Genomic DNA, 26,726 nt, shown 5'->3' on the forward strand with positions numbered 1-26,726 from the left:
TTCTTCTAGAAGTGAAGCTATCGATCAAGTCGCAGAATCCTCCAAAGATCCTTAATATCTTAAATTACTCAAAATCGCTTCCCCTCTTCCCTGAACCTTTTTCGAGAATTTCTAACTTTCCACTCTATAAGTTCAGGTGCAAGCAGTGGTGGCGGGCGAGTGAACGTGCTTCACTTCGACGAATCGAATCGCTGCGCAAAGATTCGCGATCTCCCGCAAAAATAGGCCGATCGCCTCGGCTATCGGCTCGCAGAGATCTCTGAACGACGTGGCGATATTGTAGAGAAGGATCAGTATCGGTTGCACGAGAGCGTTGAACAGAATGGACAGTAGCGGTTTCACAAAATAATCCGCTACCAATTGAAGTACCCCCACTGTCAGCGGTCGGATCATGCTGTAGAGGATGAAACGGAGGAGCTGCAGAATAAAAGCTGTGACGAAGGCGATGCCGATATGAATCGTACCGAAGATTTCCGCCCAAAAGCGGGTTGCCGCTTGATCCGTCTTTTCGGCGCACTTGTCTGTGGTCAAGACAGGATGGCAATCAGTTGTTCGATAGTATCTGTAAGAAATATCATCATCTGAATCGGTTTCGCTTAATTAGTTTATATTAGTTTATATTAGGTATGACTATACAAAGTTGATAAACGCATCGACTGGTGCCTGGAATAATTAACACGGTTGATCAATCAAAGAATCTTAGTGTTCAACTGGTCAATTAACAATGTGGGCTATCGGATCTCACTCAGTACAATTGCTACATACCTTATTGCTGATCATCACTATGGTCTCGTATCACTATGACTCGTACGAGACGATGGCAGTTCTGGAGATCACTTCAGCAATAAGGTATGTATCAATTGTATCATGATGAGTTCAATGATGAACTTTATATTATCAGACCTAGTATATCAATTAAATAAACCTTTCTTAAAAAAATGTTTTTCATTATGCTTAATTATTATGTTAATTGAGAAATATCAAAGCGATTGAAGCAAATCTTTAGAAATCTCCTGCATATATTTCGCACTTACACCGAGATAAGCGATACTTACGCGGAACTTCCATGATCGAAGTAGTAAATCTCGATCTTCTCTGCCACTTCCTCCCTCTTGAGTTTCGTCTTTGCTGGATACTTAAGAGGCTTCGATTTACCGGCATTGTACTTGGTATTCTTACTCGGTATCCCCCCAGTGTCCGACATCTCATAAGCAGCGAAGGATTGAAAGGGTTCGTGCGGTGGCTGAGTCGCCTCAAGATGCTGTTTAGGCACCTGGGCATAGTGGGGACACTGAACTTGTTTCAACTTTATCTCATACATCTTGTCCTTGCCGAAGTACCCATTTCTCGGCCGCTTCCAGCTGAACCGGCTCCAGAACGCCCGCGATTGCAGTTTATCTAAACGAAGGTATGTTTATAAATCTCACGCAAGCTGCACTTCCATATAATCTTTATTCAGTTTCTTCAGATATGGAGTATAATGTCCTATAATTTCTATCAATGTGTACTGTAATCTCCGCATGTAAAAGATTCTTATGATTTTCTTCAGTCCTAATCTGTTCTATCCTAAAACTAGGATAGGATTAGATAAGATCCAAATTTAAAGACAAAATAAGAATTTTTTACAATCCCCATCACGAGTATATATACATACTAATTTAAGTTTGACAATAAAGTTGACGAACGCATCAGGGTACAATTGCTATACCTTATTGCTGATTATCACTGTGATTCTGTTCCAAATATAATTCCCTTTGAAAATTACACACCGATATCAGCATCTTTTCCATCCTTCAAAGCAGTTTTGGAGCAGTTTAATCAGCAATAAAAGATACGTAACAATCTTACTGTGATGAGCTCGTCAACTTTATCATCAGGGTAGCGATCATGTAACTTTTCTTTAGAGCGAAAACGTGAAAAGTGAAAAATTTCGCTCTGATTCCGCCAATCACGCATTGGTTTCCATAGTGAAATTGTTCACTTTTCATGTTTTCACTCTAAAGTCTAAAGAAAAGTTACATGATCGCTACCCAGAGACCTAGTACAACGAATTAAATAGCATCTCCATTTCAATCGGACGATCATTTCTATGTACCTTTCTTTAGTTTCACAGGCAGAACGTAACCGTTGCTGAAACGATAAATCTGCTTTTGAAAAACAAGTCGGCAAACGAATAATGGAGGGCGTGATGGCGTTTACATTTTGTGACTACGGCACAAGCAAGGAGTGAAACTCAATTGCGTGGTTGCATCAGGCCGACCTCTCGAGTTCTCTCGTTGACGATCCGGTTTTGCTGGAACCGCGGATTTTGGGGGTTCCGCTGTCGCAGCAACGCAATAAGTCGCGATCGGCGTCGAACATTTACAATCCGTATCTGTACCCAAGATGAGAGTATTGAATGATAATGAATATATAAATGACTTTTTAAAAGACAAGCAATTTTTAGTTCGATTTGGGAGGATTTAACCCTTTATAGTTTGGCTTTCGTAGAACATGCCTTTAGGTCCTTCATCGTTTCCCTTTTCAATCGTCTTGGTGAAAACCTCATTCACGTCGGAATTTACGGCCGAGATGACATCGTCCGAGTGCAAAGACGTTAAGTTGGATGGTTCTGTCGTGTCAGCACAAGAACAATCTTCTCCGGTAACCATATTATCAAACATTTCCTTATATTAAAACACATAGAAAATTATATAAAGTAACATCAACATCGAGTAACGCAAACGGAACTGTCAGAACAATATAACAAAAGTGATTTGCAGTTGTATGTACATGACATATACACGATGTCCCGTAATAATCGCATATTACTTCTCGTTTGCAGGTAGAGCAAATAGGTAGGGAAAATTCTCTTCAGTTGCCATCACTAGCGAATCTTAGAGGGAGGTTTTAGGGTTAAATCAGCCTTTTTCCAAATTAAAAAAAAAAAAATTTAGAAAAAACAAAAAAATGTTTAAAAAGGTAAAAATAGGATCAGAAGTTTTATTATGTTTTCGTCATCGATCCTAAAGAAAAAAGTAAGCGTGATACCAAATAATTTTTGCCAAACCATAGACGTACTTAGTGTGTTTTATACTGTATTTTTATTCCTCTCTTGCGGCTATAAGACATAATTTCCTCCAAATGATATACCAAAAATTATTACATCTTTCAATGTATGTATATATCGCGCTTCCTTTAAGGTTTTTCTCTCGAGCGAAATAGATACACATAATTAGACTCTTATTTACATATCAGAGATAGAGTTTGGGGAAGTAGAATATATATATATATATATATATATATATATATATACCCAGATAACCACAGTAATTATTATATCATTTTGACGTTAAATTACGTAATTTTGACGTCAAAATGATATCATAATATAATTACTGTGGCTATCTGGGTATATATAGGACCATTATGCTGTTCAAAGAGAGACAGTAAATGACGTATCATCATTGTGTGTGAATACATTGTGTTATAATTCCTCAAAAATTTAACAGCAATTCGATCATTCAATGTATTTTTGCGTGTTATACATCATGTTGCTTTCCGTTATTATATTCGCTATATTATTTTCGCAAATCACAGTGGATGGTAAAAGGTGTCGTATTGTGAATTACAACTTTATATATATACCTGTAGGAATTTTTTCCCTCTTGTATAAGATATACAGGGTGTCCCAAAAGTCCTGCAACAGTCAAATATCTCGAAAACAAAGGCTTTTTGTTAGCAAAACAGTTTCAAATAAAAGTTGTAAAGCTTTAAGTGGCACATAAATAGTAATGTTAATGTGATTATAAATAGCATTTAAAACATTTTTTTCAAAAAGTCTGTTTTCGAGATATTTGACTGTTGCAGAACTTTTAGGACACCCTGTATATATATATCTCCTCTTACAATCTTAAAAACTATGAAATTCTTTTTATTCGGAGCTTAAGAAAAAGAGCATAGTGGTAGAAACGTGCGTACGTGTGTTAAATAACATTCATTACGATTGTATATCCTTTGGTTGTAAAAACATCATTTTTGTCGCTTTGATATAGCGATACTTATGATTTACGAGAGAGGAGAAACGGAGATCGGTATAATTTTGCGAGAAAAATTAGATGTGTCCACACATATCTGAAACTTAACGAGAAATTATATCGATCCCGATTTTATTACATAATAATATATATACAGGAAGTTAGGATAATACACATCTTTACTCATTATCAGACACTTTAGATCTTTCGAATGAAAGAAGCAATCGCACAACGCAGTCATTAAACGAAATTATATGTATATCTCACAGTGCTATTTCGTTCTATAAATCTCAGTTGGACTAGATTGCGAAATAAAAAGTATATAAAAAATTGAATTCAGTCCTATGCGAAATAATAATTCCTTTAACGAGAACATAAATTATATCCGACACAATATATTGATATCATAGTACAATCAATATATCATACCTTTATACACTGCTCTATATATATATATATATATATATATATATATCTCTTTTTTTTAAATATATTTTTATACACGTATCTCTCTTTTGCTAACAACATTGACATAGAGTTACTCACGTTTTGTAATATATAATAATGTGTAATTGCTATTTCAGGTGTATCCATATTAAAACTATCTGTATGTTTCAACATTTTTTGTACACGAGTGTTTCCTTATATCGTTCTGTACAAGAAGTCGTTGGGTGTGAAAACTTGTATCACTATTATTAATAATATATTGTAATCCGACATAATTGATAAATCTCTCGCGAATCTAGAGTTGAACGTGTGATGATTTCGAGAAGACGCATATTATTCTTCTAAATCACATAGAAATCAAACTGATATAATAATTATTTACAGACGCGTCAAAAATAAAGTGTACAATATTTACATACAAATGAGTTGTATTAAAATTGTGCTTAGAAAAATTCTACAATAAATTAAATATTATATTTATCGTTAAAAAAATTAGACAAAGCTATATTATGTACTCAATTTTTGATCGATTCGTTTTCATACGCACTCACAGAAATCAGAAAATAATTAAACTTACGCAAGTTTAGATTTACATTTTACATATATTAATATCACATCTTTTTTTCTCTTTGATAATTGATTAGCTTCTGAAAACTCTTTATAATTATTATTCCATGTCTTATAACTTATAATGATACATGATAAATAATGACTCCGATATTAGCACGATGAAAAGCCTTGGCGATAGATTTATATTAGTCATTATATGACTAAGAAAGTTCTAAAAAAAAAGATAATTTCTGAAATACTTTATATCAGGTAAAACATAAAACTAACTGTACTTTTCTAGACCTAAAGGAGTTTGTTTCGCATTACAATTAAAACTAAATTGAACAACTATTTTTTTATCGTTCTTTCAATAAGATTTCCATTTCCGTGAGCGCATCTAAAGAAATAATACTTGCAATAATATTTTTCACTGAAGACTTATTTGAGAAAAATAAAAAGATTTTATAATATATTGTATAAATTGGACGTTCATCTCTATCGTTATTTTTCATTATAAAATGCTATCATCCATCGATTTTGTGGAATGTACAAGCAGTATAATAATTTCATTATTTCTGCAATAATGTATACACAATTTGGAAGAATCATTATCAGTTTGGAGTTTAAATATTAAATACACAATACTTGTGTCGTTAAATAATTTCTTCGTTACACGTAACAATATTTTAAACTTACTCTTTGCTCACAATATATAAAGACATTTTTGTGACCTATATAAATTTTTTTTACGAGATATGCTTGATATATATTATATGCTACAACAGTCCTTAAATAAATATTATAAATAATTTTTGTAATATTGATTTGTGATCATAAGAGTATCGCATTATCATGATAAAAATTACATTTTAGTCATAATAATCGATACAAATAATAGTTAATCTCAACAGAAGTTTTCTAATGTTGAATATACGTAAATGCATTTCAAGAAGCATAACATGGCACTTAAGTCAGGTAGAGAGTCTCTTACAAATACGAACAATAGACTAAACGATAGCTGTTTATGCAGTTTTCTTACTTTTGGCTATAATTCTACTGCACAGCATTTGATTTTCTTATCTCGCATTCTAATTTGCATGATTTATACACATTTATAGCGCACAATATCATATAGGCCACATTTTTAATATTTATTATTCTTTTTGCATCTTATACGAATTTTAATCTTTGCATTATATTTGCTTGTTTAATTAAATCTTATATGTCAAAAAATTTTTATTGTTGATTTTACACTTGTTATGTGTATTAATTTTTTTAATTACAAATTAGATAAATTTATCGAGGATATATACATATTCCTCGAACGTTTGTATAAAGCAGAAACATGTAAACTTTTAATTAATTTCTTCATATAGTAACGGATGAAATAACTTGTGAAATAATCTTACAGATTGAATTATTTGTATAGAAACATCAGAGCTCCTTATACATTTGTTCATTGAATATTATATACATATACTTTCAAGCTCTAAGTGCATTTTCTTCTTGAAGATAATGTCTGATAAATAATCAATTATTATATCCATGGATTGTGGTATTGAATTCAAATATGGAATGGTCAGTAAATAAACGCGATTCAAGGCAAATGATTAATATTTACAATATGCGTCTACTATAAAGAATTATTATCTATCTAACTAGTTAGATAAAAAATGCTAGAAATACAAAAAAAAGATCATTTGTGAAACAATTGATTGAGATAATTATATTAATTAACCCTCCTCTCTGCCAAAATTTTAAAAAGATTAAGTTTACAGATTAATGTTTTAATTTTCAAATTCTTTTATATATATATTTTTATATATATCTTTATATATATTTTATATATATAAAATATATTTAAAATATATATAATATATATATATATATATATATATATATATATATAGCTGATAAATTAAAAAGAAATATATATATTTTATATATATTTCTCTTTATTTGTTAGCTATTACAATAATTTCAGAATTATATGTAAATTTATTATTTCTCGTATCTTTGAAAATACATTTTATCATTTAATTTGGACAACAAAGAGGATTAATTGATAAAATATTTGTGCAATTAAGTTGTTTCGTCGCTCATCGATATCTTTTAAGTAGAGCACAGGTGGGATATGCACATTTGCGAAATGTAAATCTTTTATCATCACGTCATCACAAGTCGAGAAATTGTATTCGACTGTTGTACAGTAGATCTACTTCCGTATATGCGTAATCTTCTTTACTGCTGTATCGGAAAGTCACTTACATGTTTTGCGGCAACTCTTTGGTGGCCCGAGAAATACGTCAGGCATAAATGATATGGTGTATGTATGTGTGGGGGATGTGTGTGTGTACAATTAGCTTCTCTCGACTCTGCAATAGCGCAATGCAGTCTCTATCTCGTTTCAACGTTCTTCTTACGGGATTCTAAACGTACTGAAAATTATCTTTCTGCGCGAGCAAAGGTAATTTCTCGATGCTTTGCTTGAGATCGAAGCTGTGTAACCAATCCGAGCTGGGTTTCGCCTTCACCCCGCAGAAGCTGAAGTTGCAGAAATCCGCGGCGTTCTGCAGGGCACCGCGATGGAACGGGTTTCCTTGTTTGAAGTGCTTGTAACGACCAGCGTTCATTCGTTCATTCGTTGTCATTCCCAGGACCATAATCTGCGAAATAAAATACGTAAGAAGAATTGTAATAATCATTTTTTAACTAATAAGACACGATTCCATTTTGAATATACAAAGTGTCCCATTTTAAAGTTTACAGCGCTATATCTCGTAAATCAATGATATTTTATAGAAATAAATTAAAGTATAAAATATCTCGTAAACTATTCATTTTTTAATCATCTTATAATGTTTTATGCAGAATATTGTAAGAAATCTATGTAAATGAGAAATTTATGTAAAAAAAACATGTTTCTATTTAAAAAATTAAAGGTGATCTTTATATGACCTTTAAACAACTAGATTAAATCATTGTCACCGTTTTATGTCTCCCTTAGAACGATACAAAACTTTCATTTGAAACATTTTTCAAAATAATATATTTTTTTATTATAATAATATGAATTTTCTTTACATCGATTGATTTGTCTAATTATTTTATGCATAAAAATATTAAGGTAAAATTGTCGAAAATTAAATATTTTACATGAAAGTAAACTTCAAGCATTATAATTCGAAAAGCATTGAATGAAAAAGTACTTTATTATAATGTTTTGAAAAACTTTTAAGATAAGCTATATAAATATGTAATAAAAAATAGGGATTTGCATTTAAAAATTTCAAAGTGAATTTTACGTGGTTTTAACAATGCTATTTATAGTCACTAATATTGCTACTTAATACATCACTTAAAGCCCTACAACTTTTATTTAAAACATTTTTGTCAAAAAGCCTTTGTTTTCGAGATATTTAACTGTTGCAGGACTTTTGGGGGACATCCTCTGTATAACAATTTTCTATGAAACTTACATAAGACCTTGATACAAAAAAAATTGTCAATAAAATTTTAATAAAAACTTAAATATTGCAAAGATATATTACATACAAGTTTCTTAAATGTTAAATAAGAATAAAACTACCAAAGACACAATTTTTGAAAAAAATTTCCTCAATAAAATTTCAAGAGAATTCCCGGATTTTTTCAAGTAAAAATCCTTGATTCCAATCCTCGGTCTTTCCAGGGGAGTAGACATTCTCCATTGGTCTTAATTTATAAAATGATGTTATAAAATCGCATTTTACCTGATAACATTGACACGCCAACAGGGTTCCGACCCAGAAGGAATGAAGAGATGTGTTTGCTGCTACCCACATCACCCAAGCGTCGCAGGTAGCCGCGGCTACCAGATAGTTGTCAGCGCTATGACCGTTCGTCAGGTTTGACCAACATTCAAATTGCCAATACTGTACACTAGCGGATAAAATGACGATGCAGAGTCCAAGCAACGATGCCAGAAATCCAAGGAAATACTTGTGATTATGCGCACCTGCAAATGACGCAATTAGTCTCCATCGCTTAGTTATCTTCATTTCTTCATTTCTTCAATTTTTGATTCTTCATTATCTTCCTTTTTTTATAACTTATTAATCTTTGCAATAGTGAAGTGAAGAAAAACAGATAAAATAAAATGAGAGGGGAAGGAAAAAACGTTTAATTTAGTATGAAAGAAAGCAATATAGGGCAAACTGAAATGTATAACTGAATTATCATAGACATTGGTATATTTGCTTACCGATGCAGTTGTTAACCCATGGACAATGATGATCGAATCGCGCTACGCAACGATCGCACGTGGAACAATGCTTGGATCTCATGGGTCTTCTGACTAAACAGCTACTACAGAACCATTGTGGTTCGAAACCACCGGATTCAGCCAATTCGATTATCGTCTGACAAAGATAAAGACACATTTGAGTTTTTCATGCGTATTTTGGATAGTTTCGCGTGTTATTATAGACACGATGAAAGGTTTACATTTAATTTATCCTCGTGAGTGGCCGTGATAATTCCGGGATCACCTCGCCAAGACTGTAGGAAGCATATCCAGAGAGGAACAGAACCGCCGACCAATAATAACCATAAATACCACGCTGCGTGGACACCGAGCCAAAATATCCACGTAACATATATCCACATCTAAAAAAGAAAAATATACAATTCAAGTTAAGATACATATACTCAATTGTAAAAAAAATGTGTATTTATAAACAATGAGATACTGATAACTTGCTAAGCAATTATTGCGCTTAATATAATATATTAGAATATATTCAAGTATTAATTGGTGTTTCTTCATTACATTATCAATATAATTCTATTTGAAATTCATACAGTATTATTTTATGCGTATATTGTACTATCTTTTGAGCTTATCGCCTTATCGGAAATATTACTTATCATGCTTAAGCGGCTTATCAGAAACTAATCGTACGTTATAAATGTCCTCGAATTTATCTAGGATATATCTCGAACGATCAACTCACCTTAGTTGCCAAATAAATCGACATTGGTAATATATGGAACAGCCGTTCGTCGAACACGAAATGGTTCATTAGATACACCGCTACGTAAAGGATGATGAAGGCACCTAGTTTTAATAAATAATCCCATCCACTCTGTAGAGCCATGCCAATCACACAAAATGCTATAAATGGCGTACTGACCATGCAATACCAACGGATTCTCTATAAAAAAATTGCACAATCAGATAATGCAATTATATACAGACAAACTGAAAATAAATTTAATAAATCTCTAGCTTATATTTCTACATATGTTCTTTAAAAAAAGGAATTAACTTGGAAGAAAGTAATATCGTTTCAATAACTATTTTAATCATTTTGAATCAAATTTAACGAAGATGATCGTTATTTCTCAATCAAATCGTAAAATTCTCCAAATTTTATTTTAAAAAAATCGTCAATGAGATCACTTTAATATATATTTCAAGTTAATATACAGGATGTTAAAAAATTAGACCGACAAATTTTGAAGGGAAATAGAAGACTTCAAAATAAACATTTTTTATTAATACTATTTCTTTCTACGACGTTTTTAGTTTTATACTATATGGTATAAAATAGGAGTTTGTGACTTATTATAAACAATAAATAAACATATAGGAAAAATTAAATTATATTTTAATCTTGAACAAAACACGGAACAAATACATAAAAGTAATTCACTCTTTTTACAGTAAATGCTCAAAAATTCCTCCATTAACTTTAATACAAAGGTGACAACAAAAAAACGTCACAAACTCATATCTCATATTATATAGTATTAAAACTAAACGTTGTAGAGAGAAAATTAGTATTAACGAAAAATGTTTATTTTAAAGTCTTTTTTTCCCTTCAGAGTTTGTCGGTCTAAGGTTTTTATTAATACTATTTCTTTCTACGACGTTTTTAGTTTTATACTATATGATATAAAATAGGAGTTTGTGACTTATTATAAACAATAAACAAACATATAGGAAAAATTAAATTATATTTTAATCTTGAACAAAACACGGAACAAATACATAAAAGTAATTCACTCTTTTTACAGTAAATGCTCAAAAATTCCTCCATTAACTTTAATACAAAGGTGACAACAAAAAAACGTCACAAACTCATATCTCATATTATATAGTATTAAAACTAAACGTTGTAGAGAGAAAATTAGTATTAACAAAAAATGTTTATTTTAAAGTCTTTTTTTCCCTTCAGAGTTTGTCGGTCTAATTTTTTAACACTGTATATAATTTGTTTAAAAAAAATCTTCAATGAAATTATTTGTATTTTGTATTTGAATATATAATCATATACTTTGTAATGATATATACTTATTACAAACACATTATCATTACCTTATCTCTACACCATGTTCTCGTGCGACCTTGCTTCTCCTTGATCTCTTGACTAATTTTGTGACCTAGCCACGCCGCGCCGATGTGCGGGCCCAGCAATGTCATTGGCGTCTCGTTTTGGAAATTGGGCAAATCCAAGGAGGCTCCGTGTTGCACTAGAGTGGATATCGCCGTGTTATTTTTCGCTATAATGGCCCAATGCAGGGCCGTGTTACCGTGCAAGTTGTCGGTGAGTGAGTGTGACGCTCCTAGAGTCAATAGCAGTCGCGTTGGGTCTAAGCTGTAGAAGGAAAGACTTTAAAGTAACCAACATGACGTTATTCTATTGGAAAAATCACGTTGCTTGCACCGTAACAACACGGTGTACTCTGTGTACCTATTGACTTTGTAAGCACTCCACATGAGTGGCGTCATGGCGCTTCTATCCGGCATGTTAGGATTCACGCCTTTCGCTACTAGATAAGCCACAATGGCCGTGTGACCGAATTGTGCTGCCAAATGTATGCACGAGAAACCTTCGGAGTCCCTCAAGGTCGGATCAGCGCCTGCTCTCATCAGTATGACAACTGTAGAGAGATGGCCCTGCCTAGAGGCACAAAATTAAAGAGCTATTTTGTTTTATTCGAGCTTTATAAAAAATATTACAAAAAAATAAAGATGCAATAAGTTTATTGCCATTATTCTCATTTAAATCAATTAAATAACATTGATAATATTTGTTGAAAACACACTCACCTTGTAGCCCAATGCAAAGGTGTAGAAGCCAGTTCACCGCCGATTGCATCGACCACGACTTCCTTCGCAATGAGATACTTAACGATATCTTTCCGATTGTTTATAGCAGCCCAATGAAGCAGCGTCACGGTTTCCGCATCCGGCTGGTTCACGTCAGCACCAGTCTCCACCAATTCTGTCACTCGATCCAATGCTCCATACTGCAAACACATCATCTTATTTAGTTTTAAGGCTCCTGGATCCTCGCCGTGGCCATGTTAGATTGTGACATCAGAGGCGAGAAAGTATACGCTGAAAATTCTTAGATGCCATTTTTAAATGAAAATATTTCGATGAAACAGTACTTCAGATGACTTTAGCATACTTTTAAAATACCTCGAAAACTATTCTTTTCCCTTGACAGTCAATCAACAACCGTAAAATGATCGTGATATCAGAATTTTTAGCGTGTTTTCTCGCCTCTGACGTCACAATTCCAACATGGTCGGCGAGGAGCCAGAAGTCTTAAATAAAAAAAACTGATCATACATTTTGATCAGTGATTAGTTGTAAAGAGCTCTGAAGAGCTTATTTCTATTATACCTATATATATTTATAAAAGAAAATACATTAAAATGTTATACGAGCTTATTATGAACATCTATATATATATAATTTCCTTCCTCTGTCTGTCTGTCTGACCGCGATTTACTTTCACATTTATGAACCGATTTTCGTGAAACCGGTACCAAAATTTTCCTAATTTTTCGGGGAGTGATCTTACGTAGTTTTTTTTGTTTTTTTTTCTAATGTCAATAAGCACCCAATTCTGTCTGTTTGGAATTAAATTAAAAAAGAAATAAGAAAAGAAACGAAAACAAAACCACATAACATCCATCCCCGTAACATTAGAAACATTTTGGTACCTGTTTCACGAAAATCGATCCACAAATGCAGAAGTAGTTCGCAGTCAAACAGACAAAACACCTAATTTTCTCTGTTTGATCGCGAACTACTCCTACATTTATAGGCCGATTTTCGTGAAATCGGTACCAAAATTTTCCTCATTTTCCGGGGAGTGATCTTACGTGGCTTTTTTTGTTTTCTGTTTCGTTCTTTTTTTTTAAATTTAAATTAATATCAATAAGTACCTAATTCTGTCTAATATTAAATATATATTAAATATAAATACATAATAAATAAATTAAAAAAGAAGGTTATATACAGGCTTTGAGGCTCGCGCTTCGCGCGGACCGAAAAGCTGGTTTTATATATTTATATAACAATTTGAATTTTTTTAACACATTTGTAGGATATTTTGGAGATAACCTCTTCGATTTGATCGCTGATTACCTGCGTGGCTCTGACAATGTCGAAAGAACTGCAATCTTGCGCAGCAGGTCGTGCTGGTTCCTGATGAAGGCTGCTGGGGTCGTCGGGCTCACCAGTGCCCTCGCCCTGGCAGGCAGTCTGCATCTGCAGCGCGTACATCCTGCAGCACACAAAGGAATTTCAAATTTTTTACCTTATTTAAAGCAAATTGTAAGAAAAAAAATGATAAAAAACGCTAATCTAATAATGCATTTTCAAATTTTATTATGATTTTTTCTCTAGTAATTCTTTTTAAGAAAAAAAATATATAGCGTGTTAAAAATTAGATCAACAAATTTTGAAAAGAAATAGAAGAGTTCAAAATATAAATTTTTTATTAATACTATATTAATTAAAAAATTTTTTATTAATACTATTAATTAAAAAATTTTTTATTAATACTATTTTTCTCTACGTTGTTTTTAATTTTATACTATATGGTATAAAATAGAAGTTTGTGACTTAATCAATAAACAAACCTCCCATGTAGCAAGCGTACGTCGTTTTGACGTCGAATGATGTCATTAGACATCAAAATGACGTCATTTTGACGTTTAATGACGTCAATTTGCTACTTGGGATATAAGTGGAAAAGTTAAATTATATTTTAATCTTGAACAAAACACGGAACAAATACATAAAAGTAATTCACTAATTCACTCTTTTTACAGTAAATGCTCAAAAATTCCTCCATTAACTTCAATACAAAAGTGACAAATTGAAAAGTCACAAACTCATATCTCATATCATGTAGTATTAAAATTAAACGTTGTAGAGAAAATTATTAACAAAAAATGTTTATTTTAAAGTCTCCTTTCTCTCTTGTCGGTATAATTTTTTAACACCCTGTATATATTCCCTGTATTTCCTTTTACTAAATAAAATAATGGACTTGTTCTTTTATTAATAATTGTTTTGTATACCTATATATATGTAAGCAAGAAAATTTGCTAGAACCTAAAAAAAGGAGAAAGACATAGAAAGAGAAAGCTCCTACTATCAACTATCTTGAATATATAGATATAAACTTCTTATATGTATATGTATATCTTGAATTAAAAGATACCCAACAATAAGATTTATTCCTTGTCTCGTTTATTTATTATGATTCTGAATTGCTTTGAGACGAACGGCATATCAACATGTAATTTCGTATTCGAGTCAGAACCAACGAGAGAGAACTTTGTACGTTGTGTGATGAGTATAAATTGTGTTAAATCACGTGTTGTCAAGAATACAATAGGTAATGTTTTCCAGCTAAATTTTCTATAGTCTCCATATGCATATATATATTTATATTAAAAAATTTAGCTGGAAAATGTCACTCATTATATTCTTGACAATAATATTAATATATTATTTATTATATTTATTATTTATTTAGTTTATTTATAATTATTTTTATTTATATTTATTTATAGTTATGTTTTAAAAAGAGAAGAAAAGGACAGTGAACATGTAATAAGATTTTATTTGTAATCAAATTAAAGTAAATATGTGTATTTAGGAATAAGAGAAAACAAGAACAAAAAAATTTAATTACTTATAGCAGCACATTATTTGTTATATATTGGCTTAGTTTAAATATATAAAGTCATATTTGTTTTAACACTAAAGTTAAAGTTAGCCGAAATTTAAGATTCTTGAATAAACAAAAAGTCAATTAAATTTGAGATAATTGTATGCTTGATGAACTTTTATGCATATTGTATATACACATATAATTGTATGTTTCTATAGATATATTTTAAGGTATTTTTTAAAAATAAATAATTGATAAAAATTGATTGGTGATCTTCATTATAGCTCTCTCTCTCTCTCTCTCTCTCTCTCTCTCTCTCTCTCTCTTCTCTCTCTCTCTCTCTCTCTCTCTCTCTCTCTCTCTCTCTCTTTCCCAGCTATTTGTAATATAATTCTAATTGACATTAATCATAACATACTGTTTTAACATTCTCTCAAACGGTTCAATTTTTTATATCGTTTTATCTCAGCTGGTTAGGCATTACACATTTTCACTACGACACAGAGAGAGAAAGAGAGAAAGAGAGAAAAAGAGATGGAGAGAGAGAGAGAGAGAGTCAGAGAGAGAGAGAGAGAGAGAGAGAGAGAGAGAGAGAGAGAGAGAGAGAGAGAGAGGAGAGGAGAGGAGAGGAAAGAGAGAGAGAAAGAAAGAGAAAGATAGAGAAGCCGAAAAGCATTCGCCGTCCACGCTGATCGATCTTCGGAGTGCGCACAAAAATAAATCTCCCTTTATACATACAATTACACGTAGAAGATGTGCAAAAAGGAGATGGAAGAAACCGGCTCACCTTTCCGACACAGCGTTTATGCGCTGCTAATGCCTGATGCGCATAGTAACGCAAACGATGATGACGACCTAGTCGGAGATGTGCGAGGGGTTAGTTTCGACGGACGACCAGCGGGAGTAATCGTGCACCAAGGAACGGGGCGCCGGCATATCACACACACACACACATATATATACACCCCGCACGCGCGCGTGCGCTTACACTTATATGACAGATACGCGGTGACGGAGCTGCTGGGGGTCGATCTTTCGCGCGGATCGTCGCAGTTTCTCTCCTCGGTTCGAACAACAATCGTCCACGATACGACGTAATACGTCTCTCCCGTCCCGATCGAAGTTTTTCTTCACGACTGGCGACTGGCGTCGCGAGTCGCGAACAGCAGCGCCTCGGCTCAGCTGCTCTCACTCTTCTCCTCAGCTTTGGTTCGCCCCGTCATATACAGGATGTCCCAGAATTAGTGGTACACCTGTTAATGGCAGATTCGAGGGGCTCGATTCTTGAATTCATTCGCAAGAGAAACGTATGCGCAAATTCGGCTCTTACAGAAAAGTTGCAAGAAGCCGAATTTGCGTATACGTTTCTCTTGCGAATGAATTCAAGAATCGAGACCTGGGATCATTTGGAGACGATTTGTCCTCAGCAAAAATGTTGAGGCACCAATAATTTTCGAGTTATAAGCAATTGAAAATAAAAGGTTTTTTGCAAACTAAGCTTTGTGAAAATAAAATACTAACAAAATCACATTCTTCAATTAATTTGAAGTAGAGTTTACTTTAATAGGATTTTAATTTAAGGCTTAGTTATAAATGATCCCAGGAATCTGCCATTAACAGGTTATACGATCTGGGACACCCTGTATATAGCACCTTTATTTTATATTATCAGTGTGACGGGATTTCGATATCGACCAAACGCACAACATCGTTCGGCAATGCTTGACGTAAAACTTAAATTACAATATAACTTTATTGAAATATAAAATACGAAATATGGATATAAGAGAAAATGATCGTGGTTTTCTTTCGATCGAAATATAGCGCCATCTTGCGTGGACGGGAGATACTAGAAAGTGTTATTTATTATGTCTCTCAGTTGATACATCTTAATTTAAAAAATATATATATTAATTTATAGGTGCGTGGCTATAACAACTGACGAGGTACTATTAAAGACCGACAGCCCTGGGTAAATTTTCGTGTCTACCAAGTGGGCCCGGAGGTAATTGGAGGATGATGATATTACCGACCGGTTTGATCTGTACAGAGGATAACAAATAAGAACAGTTTACCCAGTTTACCCTTACCAAATCATATTATACATATTTCATATATACACACATATATATATATATATATATATATATATTATACACATTATTTTTGAAATGACATATAGGAAATGTAACAAATTTAAAAGCCAAATTTCTCTCTCTCTCTTTCTCTTTTTCTTCTTTTCTTCTTTCATATCTTGTAAACAAGCATTGAAATCTCTCTCGAGGTTTAATATTTCTTATTTTACTTTTCTGGCTTGTTTTATATATGTGACAAATGGCTTTGGTTTGTACTAAATTTTTTATATTTTTTATTTTATATTTTTGAATGTAATTTTATTAGATTAATAAGATTTTTGCGATTAAAATGACATCAATTATAACATAAATTGGATAATTTTTCACTGAACAAGTAATTCAAATTACATATTTAATTAAAAATTATCCGATTTATGTCGTGTTTGGTGTCATTTTAATCGCTAAAATTTCATTAATCCATTAAAATTATTTTTAAACCGATAAAATGCAAATTAAAAGTTTTAGTTTTTATTTAAAAGATATTTACATTCGTGAATTTATTGTAGATAAGGAAAGGTTCTCGATGTCGTCGAAGGCAGAGCGAGAACGAATAAAGAGCGAGCAAGATGACGTATCATCAAAGAGTTCCGAAGTCTCTCTCGCGAGGCTCCCTTTATCTATAGTCTTTTATATCATATGACTGTGTTACTATAGAAAATAAAATTTGTATAATTTGCAATTTATCGGTTTGAAAATAATTTTAATGGATTATTGAGATTTTTGCGATTAAAATGACACCAAACACGACATAAATCGGTTCATTTTTAATTAGATATGTAATTAAAATTTTAATCACTTATCTAATTAAAAATTAACCGATTTATGTCGTGTTTGGTGTCATTTTAATCGCAAAAATCTCAATAATCCATTAAAATTATTTTCAAACCGATAAATTGCGAATTATACAAATTTTATTTTCTCTAGTAACATGTCATATGATATGAAAGATTATAGATAAAGGGAGCCTCGCGAGAGAGACTTCGGAACTCTTTGATGATACGTCATTTTGCTCGCTCTTTATTCGTTCTCGCTCTGCCTTCGACGACATCGAGAACCTTTCCTTATCTACAATAAATTCACGAATGTAAATATCTTTTAAATAAAAACTAAAACTTTTAATTTGCATTTTATCGGTTTAAAAATAATTTTAATGGATTAATGAAATTTTAGCGATTAAAATGACACCAAACACGACATAAATCGGATAATTTTTAATTAAATATGTAATTTGAATTACTTGTTCAGTGAAAAATTATCCAATTTATGTTATAATTGATGTCATTTTAATCGCAAAAATCTTATTAATCTAATAAAATTACATTCAAAAATATAAAATAGAAAATATAAAAAATGTAATACAAACAAAAGCCATTTGTCACATAAATAAAATAAACCAGAAAAGTAAAATAAGTAATATTAAACCTCGGGAGAGATTTCAATGCTTGTTTACGAGATATGAAAGAAGAAAAGAAGAAAAAGAGAAAGAGAGAGAGAGAGAGAAATTTGGCTTTTAAATTTGTTACATTTCCTATATGTCATTTCCATAATAATGTGTATAATAATATATATATAATATCTGAAATGACGTGAAAAATGTGTGTATATATATTATAAATTTAAGAGCTAAATTTTTCTTTTTAAAAAATACTGTGAATAAATGTTTTTATTATTTGAAAAGAAACATCGTCATTTCGAAATATATACATGTACGATATATTTAAATAATTATATATATATATATATATATATATATAAATATTTCGTATATACTCGTATATACATATATATACTCTAAAATAATTTTTTTTTAAATTGCATTTCTCGTGTTACTATACACATGTATTATTTTATCATCTCTTACAATTAGATTTAGTTACTATTTCTCACTCCAGCCGCAATATTACTGAGAGGGCGCTAGTACACAGCGCTCTTTTTCCAGTCACACTAACTCCCGTAAGACCATCGGTCTTTAATAGTACCTCGTCAGTGCTATAACTGGTAGTATAAATAATGAATATATTCTTTCTCTCATGCTAATGCTACGTTCACCAAGCACACTTTATTACGAATATATGTATATACAGGATATTTGAAAAGTTGTGGAACTATATAGCGATGAAATATCTCGAAAAAATATAAGTTTTATAAAAAAATATTTCAGACAAAAATTGTAGGATTTAAAAAGGTCTATTTGCTGACCCTATCAGTTTGACCTTGGATGTCAAAACAAGAGGTCCTTTTAAATTTTTTAAATGAAACTAATAAAATACGTATTATTTACATCGATTTCTCGCAAAATATTTATAATATAATAAATTATAAAACATAAGATGAAAAGGATATATAAGTAGCAAAATGACGTCATAATGACGGTAAATTTTGGTCACACAAAAAGACCGATTAGATGTCTTAATTAGGTCTTATAAGACCCGAAAATGACGTCGATATGTCACATCCACGAGACGTCATTTTCTGACGACATAATATGACGAATATAAGACTTAAAATTGATGAAACTTTGACATTTTAACAATTAATATACATGGCATCAGTTTTAGCCCAGTAAGAATAAATTATTCGATAAATATATACATATTTGATAAATTAGATAATTAGAATATAAAAGTATATTCTATATACATATACAGAATAACAGATTACAGAAGAATGCCTTAACAAATAAATTTACGCGCATACGTAAATTTATTTGTTAAAAAGATATTCTTCTATTGCCAAGTGTACCTTATAGTTAGAGGTACTTATACAATACTTTTAATCTTAATAGCAGTTTCTTGCCAGCTTTATATAATTCCATGACTAAAACTTAAATACGAGAGATAGATACTTAGAGCATATAGATATGGAGGGAGAATACTGGTCTGAAAGTGTCCACAATATCTGTGCGAGAGAGAAAGATATAAGTTCCTATTTATCTTCTGTGCGCAAGCGTTATTTCCAAGCAACTGTTATTGCTATGCAGTTGTTACCTATTTTAAAAGAAATTTGGAGCTGTTATTTATGTCTGCCAGTTTAGCGCACGCGTATAGAGGACAAACAGGAATTACTATACCTTTCTCTCGCACAATTTTGGGGACACTTTTGTTTCCCGAAAAGTATATACTATTCTCCCGCCATGTCTATATGCTCTAAGGATAGATAGTGCATCGCGCGTCGCATAGCAATAAATAAAAGAACTAAATTTGGACGAATTTAAGACGTCTTTAAGACGTCTTCAAAATAACGTCTTTAGTTGATCTAAAAAATAACGTCTTATAAACGTTCATTATTAGTCACTGACGTCATGGACCAAAAATGATTAAAAATAGACGTCATAATATCGTCTTCTGACGTCACTTTGCTACTTGGGTAATTTGAAACAGTTATATTTTCTTAAAAACAAAACTTGTATTTTCTTTATATTAATTGATTACTCTCATTATTTGTGCATAAATAAAGTATTTAAGTAAAATATCATTGAGAAATGAATATTTTACGAGATATATTTCATGATTCATATATGTATAAAATTATGTTAAATTAATAAGTATAAAATATCTCGTAAATTTATTCACTTTTCACATCCTATCGCCTTTTATAACCTCTTTCCTGCCGAATATTGCGAGGAACCAATTTACATAAAATAATTAGTGACCATTTAAAAAAAAAGGTTGACCTTTAAATGATTTTGAAAGATGCTATAATTTTGAAAAAACCAATAAAGGGCAATTCTAGATCGAAACCCTCTTACAAAATTATTTTGCCTGTCACTTTTAAAATGAAACACGCTGTATATTGTTATAATTAAATATCTTATTTTCTATTATTATACAATAATTTATTTTACATTCAATTATTTTCAACTTTTTACATTTTATATTTCGCGCATGTCACATAACATATATATATTTACGTATGCAGTGAATGCAGAATAAAACATGACCGGTGTGTATACATGCTGTGTATGTGTGAGCTGTGAGCTCACACTCTGTTTCGTAAAATGTGTGCTTGTGAACGTAGCTTTAGACGTTGTGTCATCGCGTAAAGAGGCGTGTCTGAGGAACCGCACCACCAGCGCCGACCAGTCGCGCGACGAACTTCAAACGTCACGTGCGGTGGTCTACGTCACGCGCGGAATATTTATCGCTGCGCCGCTGTGTCCATGTGGCCCCCACGGCCTCGCGTATCTGTACACTCGTCGAGTCCACGTGTGGTATTCTTTCCCCCCTTTCTTCCTTCCGCTCCGTTTCTCGCGCGCGCAGCGCGCACGGGGATTTAATCGGGAACAGCTGTTGCCTGCGCGTCGACAAAAGACAGAAGACGATCGACCGTCGTACCATGTGCATCGTTCTCTCGTGAACAAGTGACGATATATATACGTGCAGAACACCTTGGTCATTTTAGACATTGTCGAAGAAACGGAAGGCGAATTGGCGAATAATCAGTTTTCAGTCAGGCACCGTTTCGCGTTTGACGTTTGCTTTGTTTATATCGCCGTGACTTGTAGTATAACCTGCTGTGGTGACGGGCCTTCAAGGTTTCTCGCACATAAGCACGACGCGAGTCTCGAGAGGAAGAGAATTGGGAAGAGGCTATACGAAGGAGACGAGGATAAGAGAGCGACATGAATCTGTCGTTCGCTGGCTGCGGCTTCCTCGGCATCTACCACGTCGGCGTGGCGGTATGCTTCAAAAAATACGCGCCGCACTTGCTGTTGAACAAGATAAGCGGCGCGTCCGCGGGGGCTATCGCCGCGTGTTGCCTGCTCTGCGATCTGCCACTCGGTGAGTGAACTCATCTCTCTTCCCTGTTTGCTTTCGTAAAATATTCTAATATGTAGTGTTTGCTGTTATCTAAATAAAATTATATAGATAATCATATAGATGAAATTTTGACATTATCTTATCTTTATATAGATAAAAATATGTATTATCTATATCTGCATCTTAGATGAAAAAAAGTGTTATCTTTACTAAATTATCTAGAATAATATTCAGATAATTTGGTTTAGAGTCATAGCACATAAAAATACTTAAGTGGTAGAACTTAAGCAGTTAAACGCTAAAAACTTATAAATAAAAGTATGAATATATTTTTATATCTCTTTTATAATTTACATTTTTTTATAACTGTGTTTACCTAAGCGGTCTTAAAAATAATTATCTGGAAGTTATATTCTAGATGAATCGCCATATAATTTTATCTTTTATCTAGATTATATTTAAAACAAAATCATCTTTATCTTATCTAAGATGAATTTACATATTTTCATCTCATCTTTATCTAATTTTAAAATCGTTTAAGCACAACACTGTTAGGACGTAAAATATTCTAATATGAATAACAAAAGAGGTTATAAAAGATGTCCTAAAAGTCTTGCAACAGTTAAATATCTCGAAAAGAAAGGCTTTTTGAGAAAAATGTTTCAAATAAAAGTTGTAAGGCTTTAAGTGGCGCATTAAGTAATAATATTAGTGTGACTATAAATAACATTGTTAAGCCACGTAACATAAAAACCTCTATTTTTTATTACATTTTATTTATTTTATTTACATTATTATTTATCTTAAGAGCTTTTCAAAACACTATAATAAAGTTTCTTTCAGTTAAATATTTTTCGAGTTTTGAGACTTAAAAGAGATACAGTATTTTAACATAAAATACAAAATATCTTGTAAAACATTCAGTTTTCGGTAATCTTATCTTAATATTCTTTTGTGCACAGAATAATAAAATCAATCAATTAATTGTAAAGAAAATGCATAATTATTAAAAAAAATATGTTGCAAATTGTAATACATTTTCTTAAAAATAATTATGCGTTTTCTTTGCACTTGATTTGTCTAATTATTTTATGCATAAAAGTATTAAGGTAAGATTATCGAAAACTAAATATTTTACAAGATATTTTATGTCAACATACTGTTAACTTCAAGCATTATAATTCGAAAAAATACTTTATTATAGTATTTTGAAAAGCTCTCGAATATGCAATCAAAAATAGGGGTTTCCATTAAAAAATTTCAAAGTAAATTTTATATGGCCTTAACAATGTTATTTATAGTCATATTAATTTTATTATTTAATGCGCCATTTAAAGCCCTACAACTTTTATTTGAAACATTTTTTTCAAAAAGCCTTTGTTTTCGAGATATTTGACTGTTGCTGGACTTTTGAGACACCCTGTATACATATAATTGAACAAACATATACGGAGCACACCATCAAATTCTCTGGCCAATTTAGAGACGATTCTTCTTCGGTGAAAATGTCGAAGCATCAATAGTAATTTTCAAGTTATCAATGATTGAAAAAGAAGAGTTTTTCACAAACTAAACTTTGTAGAGTTAAAATATTAACAAAATTACAGTCTTCAGTTAATTTGAGGTAGAGTTTACTTTAATAGAATTTTAATTTAAGGCTTACAATTAGTTCCAAAAATACAAGATTGCAAAAATTGGGAACATGCAGAAAATAATGACCTTCGATATTTCTGTAAGATATATTATTAATACTGTAAGACTTACTGAAAAAAATATAAGTATTATGCATTTAAAGTATAAAATTATTTCATAAATCAATTACATATATATCCAAACATTAATATCGAATAATTTCATAATTATCTGAATAATGCGCATGCATGTTGGGATTATAAATAAAATTACATGTTATTTCACAATGAGTGAGTCAATGAAATGGACAAATGGATTTATTATTCCGTCAATAATTCACTGCGCGATAACATAAGAACAAACGGGGACTAATTAGCGAGAAATAATTAAAATTTGTAATGTTTTGCTCCTTTCTCCTTTATCTATCATTTGATTTGCCGCTGTATCGCGCATTGTTAGTTCTATTCTAAATACACGAATGACATTTTGAATAACGTAATCAAAATTTTTCAAATAAAAGGAAATTAATGATACAATGGTCAGCCTGATTTATAGAAAAATAAAAAGACATTATATTAAAAAAAGATTATATTTTTTATATTTTATGTATTTTTTTTTTTTAATGTTTTTATTTAACTTTGTTAAGATTTGTCGGCTCGTTTATTGTAATACAAATGTCAGCCTGATTTGTAGAAAAATCAAAAAGTCATTGTATTAAAAAAGGAAGTAGCTAATTAAAATATATAATTAAGATTGGAAAGCTACCACTGTTACAGACTACTTAAAATTGATCACAGACAAAGTAAAGTTTCTTTATTTGCCTTGCAAACTTAAATTTTTGTGCGAACATCCACATTTTATATTTTTCCCTTAAGATCTTTCAAATAAAAGGAATTTGCTTTTTTATTTAACTTTGTAATAATAGTTACAGGGTGGAAGAGAAGAGCACTCTTATCGTCGTTAATATGACTTGTAAACACGATAATTGTAATGATTACATTGTGATAATTTCCGCGCTGCGCAAATGTGATCGAACTTTTAGAAGCTCGCTCTCGATCGATGCATCAAACTTATCGCTGACACGCTTTCGAATCCTGAAATCATTTGCATTTGCAAATATATGCGTGAACGTCATCGCCTAATGCCAATCTCGCATAAATAGGTCACGTAATAGAAGCATAGACGAATGCAGTTTATTATTGCGAATATTGTAACGCGAAGTTTATCACAAGAGAGGAATGTTTTGTTTCTCTGCGCAGTTATGCACACAGATGTGTGTTGCCTTTATTATCGTGAAAAACGGAATAAACACTTGCACTTGTCTGTACGTCCTCGTATCTCTCCATTTGCGCTGTTCCGCATTATTGTATATTATCGAATTTATGAATGCAACGTAAACGAGCGCATTGATATTAAAAATCAATTGTTTTTTTTTACTTTTTGAAAAAAAAAAAAAAATACTACCCATATTAAAAATATTATTCATATAAAAGTGATTCTTCGAAGAAAAAACATTACTCATGTTAAAAATGAATAATCAATTAAATTATTAATTATTTAAGGTAATAATTTATATCATTAACTCCACAAATTAATATTTGTCATTAAACTACTTAAGTTCACTTTTATCTAATAGTTATAAATTAAACAATCTAATTTTAATATAAAATAAAAATAAATTAATATAACTAATGGATAGACATTAATTAATAAAATTAAATAATCTTTAATATTTTCTTTACGTTTAGCATAATGTAAATTTATAAATTTAAAACAAAGTAAGTTTTCTCTTTCTATAATCGTTCTTAATATTATTTTAGATTTTTACTGACAATTACTTTTAAGTTTTATTTGTATTTATCTCATATTATTTATTATTTTGTATCACAAAAAGTATCTGCCGCGATATTATATTATACATTTGAATATCCGCAAAAGTCAATATAATTGCACTTTTTGTTCAAGTGAAGCAAGATGTTACATAAGTATATTTTTAACTTTTTTTGTATACTTCGCATAATAATGCGAAAGTTCATGAATAATTTCTGGTTTCTGATGTAATGACGAGATTAAGCATCATATAGCATTTCGTCGTCTTGTAATAATAATAATATCTTTATTCTTCCCCTTTGAGGAGTGAAGGCGCTTTTTTCTGAAGAGTTCCCGAACTTCTTACAATCTCCTCTCCTTTCTACCATATCATATATATATATATATATACAAACATACTATTACAATGACCTATACACTCTTAACCGTCTTCCGCCTTATTCTCCTCTCCTCCATAACTCCTTGTATCTTTCCACCATCTTTCCAAGTTCCTCTATTCCGGCTCCTTTCCCTTCCTTCATCGTCTCTCTCCCTTCCTCCTTCCTCCTTTCCTCCTTCTTTCTCCTCCCTCTTCTTGTTTCCTTTCCTCCTTCTTCCTTTTCCTCTCCCTGACTCATCCTGCTCTCCCCCCTTTCTCACCGACTCCGTTTTTCCTTTCTTCCACCAGTCCCGAGCAGGCATATGGGGTGTTTGGTTCGAACTGAATTCGAACCCGGGATCCACCACATGTCAGCCAGATACTGAACATGCGGGGCCACTTTTCACCCCATCGTCGTCTTGTATAACTCCTAATTACGGAATCGAGACGAGTTATGTATAGATCTCAGAGATGTAGTCTAACAAGCACAATCGAGAGGGGAAGAGGCTGGATGGGATGACGTGTACCCATTCGAGAATTAACTCGCTAGACTTTAGCACACACGTGTAAAAACACAGCTGTTTGTTTGCTCATAACGGCACTGATTTATTATTGGTTCACATGCGGAAGTCCACTCGACTTTTGATATACGTGCAAAGGTGTTGAAAGATCCATCGAAAGAGATGGATCTTCTTAAGATGATTAAAATACGTACAAAAAAAATTTTCCAAAAATTAAAATAAATTTTTAAGATAATGATTTCACGAAGTGAAACATAATGTTTATAGTTGCAAGTCTATGTAAATAGGAAATAGAATTTTGGAATTTAAACTAGTGTATTAAGGCTCCTGGCTCCTCACCGACCATGTGGAATTGTGACGTCAGAAGCGAGAAAACACAGATGTCTATATATTAGTAGACTGCTAACGCCCTAAATTTCGCTTATAGTATAAAATAGCTGCAAAAAATATGTATAAAAGTATCTTATTCTGCGCATAAAAGTATTCTATTCTGCGCGTGTATATACATAT

General features: G+C 31.8%; 3 protein-coding genes across 5 annotated transcripts in view; 1 reads left to right on the top strand and 2 right to left on the bottom strand.

Moving 5' to 3' along the window:
- Window positions 1-76: 76 nt before the first annotated feature.
- On the bottom strand, window positions 77-2,988 carry LOC145944685 (uncharacterized). Its single transcript, XM_083053210.1, has 5 exons — window positions 2,498-2,988; window positions 2,200-2,374; window positions 2,096-2,130; window positions 1,056-1,398; window positions 77-562 (listed from the first exon to the last, which is right to left on the bottom strand). Exons 1-5 carry the CDS (start codon window positions 2,661-2,663, stop codon window positions 133-135), a joined length of 1,149 nt encoding a protein of 382 aa, XP_082909336.1. The 5' UTR covers window positions 2,664-2,988; the 3' UTR covers window positions 77-132.
- A 458-nt stretch (window positions 2,989-3,446) lies between these two features.
- On the bottom strand, window positions 3,447-16,685 carry Hip14 (palmitoyltransferase Hip14). Of its 2 annotated transcripts, none has more exons than XM_083053206.1 (11): window positions 16,634-16,685; window positions 15,768-16,233; window positions 13,441-13,579; window positions 12,109-12,308; window positions 11,750-11,959; window positions 11,374-11,668; window positions 10,007-10,207; window positions 9,498-9,659; window positions 9,256-9,412; window positions 8,765-9,009; window positions 3,447-7,678 (listed from the first exon to the last, which is right to left on the bottom strand). In XM_083053206.1, the coding sequence occupies exons 3-11, from the start codon at window positions 13,576-13,578 to the stop codon at window positions 7,442-7,444; spliced, it is 1,845 nt and encodes a 614-aa protein (XP_082909332.1). In that variant the 5' UTR covers window position 13,579; window positions 15,768-16,233; window positions 16,634-16,685; the 3' UTR covers window positions 3,447-7,441. The 2 variants fall into 2 exon arrangements, with proteins under 2 accessions (XP_082909332.1, XP_082909333.1); XM_083053207.1 differs by having other exon boundaries at window positions 11,374-11,653; window positions 16,634-16,682.
- Window positions 16,686-21,235: 4,550 nt separating this feature from the next.
- Bmm (brummer) overlaps window positions 21,236-26,726 on the top strand; it is a 28,319-nt gene continuing 22,828 nt past the window's right edge. The window contains exon 1 of one of the 2 annotated variants that reach the window (XM_083053204.1): window positions 21,236-21,896. In XM_083053204.1, the coding sequence (XP_082909330.1) occupies window positions 21,737-21,896 (160 nt within the window). In that variant the 5' untranslated portion in view covers window positions 21,236-21,736. The remainder of the gene's footprint in view (window positions 21,897-26,726) is intronic. The other variant, XM_083053205.1, reaches the window with a different exon arrangement.

The sequence above is a fragment of the Prenolepis imparis genome, unplaced genomic scaffold, assembly GCF_030444845.1.
Source record: "Prenolepis imparis isolate NDT839.2.m4 unplaced genomic scaffold, iyPreImpa1.0 SCAF_13, whole genome shotgun sequence".
NCBI lineage: Eukaryota > Metazoa > Arthropoda > Insecta > Hymenoptera > Formicidae > Prenolepis > Prenolepis imparis.

Excerpts from the sequence above, each read along its gene's own strand:
- LOC145944685 (XM_083053210.1), bottom strand. The coding sequence starts at position 2,663 with ATGTTTGATAATATGGTTACCGGAGAAGATTGTTCTTGTGCTGACACG. Across the intron at positions 2,131-2,199 it reads TTGTGCCGTAGTCACAAAAT|CAACGGTTACGTTCTGCCTG; the intron begins GTAAACGCCATC and ends TTATCGTTTCAG. Across the intron at positions 1,399-2,095 it reads GCCTGTGAAACTAAAGAAAG|ATAAACTGCAATCGCGGGCG; the intron begins GTACATAGAAAT and ends ACCTTCGTTTAG.
- Hip14 (XM_083053206.1), bottom strand. The coding sequence starts at position 13,578 with ATGTACGCGCTGCAGATGCAGACTGCCTGCCAGGGCGAGGGCACTGGT. Across the intron at positions 12,309-13,440 it reads ACATTGTCAGAGCCACGCAG|TATGGAGCATTGGATCGAGT; the intron begins GTAATCAGCGAT and ends ATGTGTTTGCAG. Across the intron at positions 11,669-11,749 it reads AGTGCTTACAAAGTCAATAG|TCTTTCCTTCTACAGCTTAG; the intron begins GTACACAGAGTA and ends GTTACTTTAAAG.